The sequence below is a fragment of the Fulmarus glacialis genome, unplaced genomic scaffold (genome assembly GCF_000690835.1).
Source record: "Fulmarus glacialis isolate BGI_N327 unplaced genomic scaffold, ASM69083v1 scaffold19382, whole genome shotgun sequence".
NCBI lineage: Eukaryota > Metazoa > Chordata > Aves > Procellariiformes > Procellariidae > Fulmarus > Fulmarus glacialis.
In genome coordinates, this window is record NW_009197412.1 from 49,654 (window position 1) to 59,705 (window position 10,052).

The window sequence follows — 10,052 nt, forward strand, 5'->3', positions numbered from 1 at the left end:
ATTGAAGAGTCTAAAGGCAAACAGAGGGGGAGAAAACAGCTTTGGGAAAAGTGGCTGGAAAACAGGCTCAACAGCAAGAGCAAGAAACCCAACTACTCCTACAGATGCTCATGTTACCCCAGGAGGTGCCGAACCAGGGAGAGCTACAGGCCCCTTGTCAGTAGAGCATTTAGCCATGCTTCGCTACAGACACCCTTCCACCCCCCAACACACAAAATGGAAGCTGTAAGAAAGGCAAATCTGAGGGATGACGGCTCTGTTCTCACGTTTTTAGCCAGAGGCAGCTCCCGGCTGAACGCCGCCGCCTCTGACTTTCCTCCCCCTCCCCAAGCTCCCCCCTCCAGCAGTCCTCGCGTGGTCACCCTCTGCCATGTGCTTGGAATTTCACTGCTGCCTCCGCCTCAGAAAAATACAGATTGTGATCTCGAGAACAGCAAACATTTCTCTGCGTTACTTCCTTCCTTCCTCAGGAGGTCTGGTGACACCGAGGGCTTCAGTTCTCGATACAGAGAATACAAAAAAACTAAGATCTCGCAGGTGCAAAATTGAACTTGTCTTTTTTTTTTTTTAAAAAGACTTTCAAAAGAAGTGTGGCTCTTCCTTCAGAAGGGTGCGGTCCCTTGCCTTTCCTCAGATACCATTTATTGCTCCTTGTTGTCCTTCTTTGCGTCTTCACAGTTTTCTTCCTCCTCTTCTTCCTCCTCCTCCTCCTGCACGAGGAACTCTTCGGGTGGCCATCTCAGCTCACCGCTCTCCACGTCACCCTCCGTCGGCTCCACGACGATTGAGGGCAGGCGGTCCTTCAGCTTACAGTAACGGTCGAAGTCCGAGGGATCGGGGAAGATCTGAAAGAGCCAAGAAACAGCCTGTGAGAGGGGCTGCGTTCAAGCAGTCTTAGCCAAAACCCAACTCTCAAGACACTTGGGTCTTCACTTGGGCAGACTAATCTGGGCACAGAGTAAACCACTGAGCGATGGGAAGACTCTTGAGCTTGTGAATAAGCTTCTCTAACCTCTGAGTACTGGAAATAAGCGCTGTCCAAGAGGCTTCCAAAGCACACGCTTGCTTGGATAGTGCTCAGCAAACAGGCATCTGCCCTTTCGGATATTTATCCAAATGCCTTACCCCCCCCCACTTTTGCATTAATGCTCATGAGTTTGCACACTGAGCTGTCTCCATCAGAGAATCTGAGATCTCATTTCCTGCTGCTGGTGAAGCTACACATGAGAACAGGCCTGTGCTCCAGGCTCTGCTGCTAGAAGGGAGAGGAGGCACGTGGCAACCCAGTGCTAGAGCGGTCCAGACCCTTGCAGCAAGGGCCTGCATCTGGTATCGCTCCGGGGCCACAGCACCAGAACGAAAGAGAAGTTCAACTGCATTTTAGAGATAATTTTGGCAGTGTTCTGCATGCTACAGCTACCATACATCAGCAGTGAAACTCAGCAGGAGGACGCTCATTTTGTGGAAGGGTTGAAGACTGGACCATATTTCTTAGGGCAGGAGGTACCTGTGGCATGGCCAGCAGTTATGTACCCTGGTCCAACGAAAATGAGGACCCCCTTATCTCCAGCCTCCCCAAGGTGCACAGAGCAGTACCTTACGCCTTCCCTCCCACCCATAGCTTGCCACATGGGTACACATGCTCTGCAGCAGCACCAGGGCCCAAACTCGCCAGCAGTGCCACTGGGATGCACGCTTTGATCCTACTAGGAACCGAGGCAAAACCACAGGTACAGGAAAAACTGCCGCTGTGGTGCAGTGTTAGCAGGAGGTCTGCACGACTGAATTGCAGTGTGAGCAGAAAAGGTTGCCATTACTTATAGGGATGCCCTACTAGAAGAACAGCTTCAAACCCCAGCTCATCCAGAAGAGAACTGCTGGGTGACAAGAACCAGTTGCCACATCAGACCCCCTAGTTGGTAACCAGAAGATTAAACAATTACCACCTGTTTATTTCAAATTTTACCAGAATGCCCATTTCACATTACAGTTGCATTGAAACACCCCAAAGAAGATAATCACAAACTGCATTTTCCCCTCCAGGTTGTAGATGAGGTGAGGAGTCGGGCACTGTACTTTTCTTTGAACACCAGCTGCATTCAAGCCAGCCGTCAGAGCATCCTTGCAGGGAACAGCACTGCCAGCCTCAGACGGGGACACTCCTCGTGGGTGCCTCAGTTTGAGAGCAAGATCTCATCTGCTTTGATCTTTGTGGTTCCAGTTACAAAAGCAGGTTCCCTATACAGGAGCCCTGAGCATTAACCACAAAGCATCATTCTCCTCATGCCAACCATGCAGGTACCCACCACCTTGGGAAGCCCTGGCCCAAACCCCAAAGTGAAACATCATCCTATCAACTTGTTCTTCAGCCTAGTGACTATTAACCACACCATTACCTCCTTGTCAATATTCAGTCTTCTCCTGTCCAGCCACATTTCTCCCCTGCATCCAAAGCTTTATGGCAACTAGGTTACCAACCTGAGAAAGCCAGCAGGGTGCTAGTTAAAGCAAAGTTAGGCAAGGTAACTTTGGGAGGGGTGTTTGGGCAAGCAACTCCCTGTGAAGGTAACACACAACAGGAGGGCTCTTTGCAGACAGCCACCTGGTCCTGGGGACAGTGCTGCAAGAGCCCAGTTCCCACCACAGCACCCACCATCCATATGCTTTTCAAGTGCATAGGAGTGAGGTCTTTGGACGCAGCCATGTTAACATGGGCACTGCCGTATGAACTACTTGCTGTTAGTCACTCCCAGCACCAGTGAGACAGTAACTGTTTCTTGGAGCTCTGTGGCTTCTGCTTGGCCAAACAAAGGCAGTCTCAGACATGCGGTGCATTACTGGAAGTACAGTCGGTGGCTCTTAAGCATCAACTTGTTATCTAAACTCAGGATAGGAAAAAAATACCCTTGACATTACATGGTTTAGAAGGTTGCAATGGAAAAAGAAGTGTGGTTCAGGAGGTTACATAAGCTGATAATGTCATGAAAATAGCCTCCTGTGCAAGAAAAATAGCAGTATAATAATTAAACTAACCTTTGGCTGCTATCATTTTAAGCACATTAGGTCAAATTGGAGCAATTTCTTTGAAAATAGCCTGCCAGATTTTTTTTCCAGAAACTAAGTAGCAGTCATTTCCTTACAAACAAATACCCCGAAACGTGGTGTGCAGTTTTTTTAATAAAAAAAACCCTAGCACAATCTTATCTCAAACAGCTGCAGGACAGGCCGAACCCAAGAAGGTCAGGATTTTTTCCACTAAGTCATGCTTTTTAATCGTCGAGGCAGCATGAAGTGAGATGTTGCAACTGCACTTTCAAGGGGTGTGGACAGTCAATGGAAAAAATACACAAAGGCAGATTTCCTCGCATGTGATGAGCAGGGCACCGTGGCAGGCCAAGCACAGGGACCGAAGGAAAAAAGGGTTTCAGATTCAGACTCCGTTGACACATCTGGGGGAGCAGCTGGAAAAGTTACCCCAACCAGCCTCCCCACTCACTCTAAAACAAGCTGTGTTGCCAAGCGCTTTATTAAAAGATAAGCAAGCACCAGCTTTCTGCTGTCCCACACCAGTAGTGACATGCTGTATTTGTTGGTCCCGTGTGCTTAATCTGGTCCCACTCCAGATTTAGACAATGGGAAGAAAAAAACAACTCTCAAACTTGCAGCAAGGTCCCCACGGGAATACAGCAGCTCCGCTCTGACCTGCGAGCTCTGCACCCTTTTGCACAGCAGCCAGGACAGCTTGTCTAGCAAAACCTGCCTACAAGCCTTTCTGGCCACATTACTCAGCTCAGGCATGTGGGAGGAAGACTTTCCCTCTCGCCACCACCCAAAGAGTACAGCAGCAACAGGTTAACTTCTCCCCCTCATTTATCAGAGGGAACCACCTTGCACACAGCTGAAGCAGGTGCCCACTTCTGGCTGATCTGGTCACTTGATGGTGGACAAATGACAACCACCAACTGGTTGTGAAGGCTACCTAAAAGCCAGTTTAGCAACAATTCAAAGGTATCTTCCTCCCCCTCACTTGCATGAGGCAGCACAAGGGGCTGCAACTGCTTCCGCAGAGCACCCCCCTCTGTAGCTGAGCCCCAACTCCTGGCACATGGAGAGTCACATCCCACACCTGCAGAGCCCACAGAGGACACATACATTGCTTCTTATGCTACTCAACACAGCTTCTCGCTCACAGCAAGATACTTTTCACAGGCCTCTCCAGATTATGTTTTGGGAACTGCTCTCCTCATGGATCAGATCACATACAAATCGACCGAACTCTTGCCTTGCAGCTAGAAAGGGCAGTGAAAAGCAGAGCTTGAAATGAAAGCTTGAAATTATTTTAGAAAGATCATGTTTGCCTCTGTTTCGGATGATCTAGCTCTACTATCCTTGAATGAAGTCTTGGCAACAAGAATGGAAAGTTTTCGTTGCCCTGGGGAGGCTCATACCCTCTCTCAGCATTCAAGGGATGGAGAAACACCAAAAGCAGGAGAGCTGTCAGACAATTAAGAGGATTAGCTCAGAGCTACCATAATCCAAGTGACACTTGTAAATTTAAAACAACTTCCATTCCATACCAACACCCATAGTTAAAATGCTTGTTCCCCCGCCCATGGGGCCGAAAACTATTTCAATTATATTACAGGGAGACTAAGGTAATGAGATCTTCCCAAATTAAGTTAGTGTTTTGGGGGAAAGCTTTGCTTCATTGGAATACTATACAAGACTGGAAAATCTGCACTGAGAGGCATACCACTTCAGATATAGGATACACCCCTAGGATGTACACATATCACTCATCCTCCCAGTACTAAAAAGCTAAGTTTTGTGCCTTTTCAGCAGTATCAAGTTAATATCCCAAATCAGCATTTAAGTTCTTGAAATAAAACTTTACTGCCATTGAGAAGCACAGCAAGCTCATTTCAGGAAATAATTTAAATCATCTCTCAGTGTTCTCTTTAGAGGAATTTTTCAGCTATAAGCAGCAGTGCGAATATATACATCTACTCATACAGTAGTCATGACTCAAAACTGAGCTCCATCTAGTACGCACACAGCAGCCGGTGACTCAGGTTTATGAACTATGACAACTCCCCAGTCACAGACAGATTGCCCTATCTTGGGGGACAGTGGCTGGGAAACTTCACACATCATAACAATTTTCCAGAGTAACATGGCATCAGGTAGGGAGGAAAAAAACATGCACTGAGATGTTCTGATTAGCTGCTGTCTTCAGTTTGCATTTCAGTGGAACACTTTTGCATAGCATAGCTGCAAACATCATTAGTTTTAGCTCTGTTTATCCCATATCCTGCTTCTGCCTTCATTTAAGGTCCCAGACCCTGGAATACACATTGACTCAGCCTACTAATCTTGTCTAGCAACCATGCATCAGATATGCTATCTGACCAAGTTATCCTAAACTCACTTGCTATCACCATCTTTTTGCAGCCCAGTCTCAAGACCTTCCACGGTAGCAAGCACCAGCTCCAATACAGGACTTCCCCTGCACAAATCAAGGCTGCACGGACTAGCAAACAAGCCAATTAGAGAGGAAGCTCAATTTCCACCCTTTGCCATCAGCCCCTGGGTCAGTAACATGTTGGTCCCTCGGTCGAGTTGGAGGGATGCAGCGGATGCGGCTCAAACCCCTCGGCACTGAGCACCACAGCTCCTTGGGAAAGTCAGTGCTTCACTGGTGCTGGTGAAGAGGTGTTGCATTCACCAAAAATGATTTCCCCAACAAGACAGATGAGCCAAGCTTTCACCATAGACACTGGATGGAGCGTTAAGCCTATTTACCCAGATTCAGTCAGTCTGACATCATTCACAGCTATCTGTGGCTGTGATTAACCTAGACAGATCCCAGCACGATGCGATCATGACTTAAAAGAGCTCAAGCTCCCCCATGACAACCAAACCCCAGCCCCCACATGCCAATCTCCTAAAAGGGAGCCTAAGGTCCCACAGGATCAGTGAGGCAGCCAGAGAGCCGGTCTGCAGCAAAGTAGCACGCTCAACTCAGGACACAGCATTTACTCAAAATAAACACTTTGGGCATCAAAGTGTTTTCAATTGTGCTCAGACCCCACTCCACTTCCAAGAAGCAAGGCAGGATTCAGGTTGAGGTACTGTTTTGACAACAGCTCCACAAAATGATTAATTCGGCCTTGGTTTCAGTAGCATCGTTTGTGCTGCTGTGAGATGGCATCAGAAGACAAGCCGGCAGAGTGCTGAAGTGGCTTTTCGGAGAACAGGTGTATCTAGGGGCTGGAAAATAGGAAACGGTACATTAGCTCCGACCAGCAGTGAAAAAAGGCCCGGCTCACCGGAGACTGCCAGGCAGGAAGCACATGAAGCCCTCCATAGGCACAGCAGTTTGTAGCAGAGGCATCTTGAGCCATCAGCTGCATTTCAACGAGTTTTTTGTTTAGTAAGTCCCATGGGAATTATGGGACATCTATTAAAGATCCAGAAATAGCTCTTCACTGCAGGCACAAGACCCAGCATGACATCATCTCTTCAGCTGCATCTTCTGTTTTGTCTATGCCGCCCTGCTCCGAGACTCATGCCCTGACATCACCATTCACTTCTGCTCAGGCCCTTTAAATCTGTTGGCTAAACATCTTCAGGGGGCTCAGAGAGCAGCTTTACATCGCAAATACAGTTACAAAACTGCTTTACATAGAAAGGTTTTGAAATTAGCACACTAGCTTACAAGCATTTTGCATATTAACTGGTAAAAGGCATTTCTATGCTGAGAAAGCACATTTTGCAAGTAAAACTGTACAAATTTCTAAGCCTACACAGGCAACTGAGTTATCACTGATACGACTTCTGCAGTCTAAGTTTTCGCATCATTGCTTAAAGAGCAGCGATGGCCAGCCCACCAAAGGCCAGGAAGCTTCACTAGCGGGGCGCACACCTTCAGCTGATGTCTAGACAGACAATCCAGAGCATGAGCAGAGGCAAGGGGGTGGAGGAGGCAGAAGGAAAAAGTCAACAAGCCAAGTTCCCTCTGTAACCAGCGAGACAGACAGGAGCCCTGAAGTTCAGTGAACTCCACAGGACAGAGGAATCAGATTGCTGAAGTTTATACTCTCTCTGAGTTTATTTGTTTCCTCAGTTTATTTCCAAGTAAAGGCAAAAATACTTCGAAACTGTACTGTTGGACAAGTCTGTCTGCAGACACTGATGTGCTTTACAGTTCCAAAGCTGCTGTACCATCTCCGCTGGTCCCATTTCATGTCTGCATATGGTGGTAGAAGCAGCCTCCAGGCTCATGGCTAAGATCCTATGGACCAACTCCCAGGCAGTCCCTGCTCCGCACAGCCCAAAGGGGGACATTTTGAACCGCATTTTGAGGTCATCTCTGCAGCAAAATAAATACAAGTTCTACTGCTAGAACAAGAGAAACTTTTGAAACTAAAAGCTTGCCTCTCCCAGTTCTGGCTCCACTTTTTTTTTTGCCCCTCATGGCCAGTCAAGGGCTGTTACACTCACATCGTGAGTGTCCAACTCTGCAGATGAGTGGAGGAAGATGTTGCCGCTTAGAACAACAAGCCTCAGTGTAGGAGCAGTCATGCTCCATTAGCCCTGTCTGGTTTTAAGTTATTGCACTACAGCCCTCAGACTAGCATACAATTTTCCATGTACCAAACTCTCTCCATCAGCAAGATGAAGCACGAAGTGCCAAAGTCTGAGGTAGAACAAAGAGTTCATGGTGCGATTTGCATCAGATTTGTCCTTGCTGTTCTAACTTCAATTTTCAACCCTTTAAGGATGCTTTCAACTTACCTTGACATACACTGTGACGTTCTCAGCCTAGCAGCCAGAGCAGGAAGGCTGGAGCCTGCTCCCCAATCCTCTTTACACTAACCTGATTTAGAGGCAGACCTCATACGCAGCCCACACACCACCACTGCCCCATCAGGATCTTCCATTTCAACTCCTCAACCCTTTCTGCCATCAGTTTGGCTTACAACAAAGCGAAGTACCAGCAGGCAGTTCCCAGCTCTTGCAGGCGTTTGAAAAAAGTCATCTATGACTAGACCACTACAGAGGAGAGATCCAGAATGCATAAACCCTGCATAGATATGAGTCGTCAGCATTTATGACTCACACACCTTCAGGTTCAGATGATCCACTCAAAACTGAACAGGCCTGTTCCCCAGTTGGCCCAAGCAGACTTATCAAGGTCATTAGCACTTGGGGAAAAACCTCGCTGAAGCAATCACTAGAACAAGCAGGGCACCTAGATTCTCACTGGAAAATTTGGATAGTTAAATAGAGGCGTCTGACCTGACTGGGTTAAGCCTCTTCATATGGTCACCCATAAAGACAACTGAACATCCCATGCAGGCTAGTTTGATTGCTTCAGGTTTATAACCATTCTCATTGCTGTACACTCCCTCTATAGGAGAGGAAAGAGAGGCCATATGCTTTCCACTAACTCAAGCACTGAAGCACAGCACAGCTATTTCCACACACAGGCAATAAACCAAACAACTCATACTATCCAGATCCAGAATTCTGACCAAAAAAAGCAATGAATCCCCTTCTCCTTCCACAGCTTTGGCTTCTGCTGGAGGCCTCAGCCATGGCCCAAAGTTCAGCTGATTTCATGCTTCAGTGCACTGTTACTGCCTTGTAGCTCATTTTTCAGACGTAAATATGCAAGCATACAACAGCACACCTCATTTGAATGCACACTTAGAGCAACTGCCTCTGTGCAGGTTGTGTAACATCTGCAAAGGAAGAACCCTGCACCAGGATCTGCCATTAAGAGTCAAGTCATCTGCATGCACTCAGCACCTGTGTTAAATCTCATCAACAAGTCTCCTGGAAGAGTAGGAAAACATGGAACTAGTAGGCCAAGACACACAACTTGGCCTTTGATAAGCTAGGAAATGAAAGGGCTATTGAGACTAAAGGATTAAGGCTCAAGCTAGTTTCTAAGACCACCTCTTTGCCCCAGTCACTGATCTAGAGATTAGTAGCTAATTACATTGTTCAGAACTTTCAGAATGAATGCAGCTCATGCCTTCAGATACTGTAACTCCCATGACATTTCAAGGCTTGTTTAGGCTGTCGCTGGCCTCACTGAATCTCACAGAAGACTGTTAACCCTCTCAAACAGGCCCATCAATCAGGAAAACCAAGAAACAGATCAAAAAATCTAAGTGCCATATAAGCACCTCCCTCCTGCTCTAGACAGATCATTTGTATGCCGCATTACAAAGAGATCCCAGAGTCCTCTCAGCCCAGTGAGTGGGGTGTATCCTTCCTTAACCGATCTCCCCATCTCCCACTGAGCCCCCATGAATGCCAAATGAGCAGGGGCTTGATCGCTTCAGAAACAACCAAGTCCTTTGCCAATACGGTCTGATACCGAGTAATATTGTAGACAACCAGCTCCTGCCAAGCAAGCATTCCAGTCTGTTGACTAGTTCTCACTACAGCAAGACCTGCTATTAGGTCAGGCTATGGAAAGGTACATAAGACCGAGTTTGCAGTCCAGCCCAGGCAATTCCATAAGGGATTACTGCCTATGCAGCCAGCAAAGCACTTACCTGATACGACAGGCCATCCTTGCGGGGGCTTAGCCCAATTTCATCCATAGCTGGGGTGTTCATCATCACTTCAGTCATTTCAGCTGATCTCAGATAATCAGGACTAGAAACAAAAGACAGAATTCAAGTCATCTGAGGGGCTCCAGAAGGGCTGAGGAAGATTTAAGTAGCATCGGGAAGGACAAGCAGGCAGAAGAGGCTGTCGGCGGTCTATTTCTGGTCCCTTCCTTCCTGCACCCCCCCTTGGAAGGGGGTGGAAAGAGCTAGTAAACCGGCACTACACCCCCTGGAGCAATTCCCCGACTTTCTCCCCAAGAGCACAGCTCAAGAACACCTCGGGAGGCTTTAACAGCAGCGGTTCACTTTTAACTCCTCTTCCTCCAGCTCTGCCCCCTAAGGGGGGAAAGTAAAAAAACACAGTAAATAAGTGCAAGCCCTGGGGTTTTTGTTCGGTTTTTTTTTTCCTTTTTTTTTTTTTTA

General features: G+C 47.4%; 1 protein-coding gene across 1 annotated transcript; it reads right to left on the reverse strand.

The window, feature by feature from the left end:
* Positions 1–641: 641 nt before the first annotated feature.
* LBH (limb bud and heart development) lies at positions 642–9,689 on the reverse strand (the record flags this gene model as incomplete). The annotated part of the gene is made up of 2 exons (XM_009572538.1): positions 642–845; positions 9,573–9,689. Coding segments are annotated over 2 exons (321 nt in total), but the record flags the coding sequence as incomplete, so codon positions are not given.
* Positions 9,690–10,052: the final 363 nt, after the last annotated feature.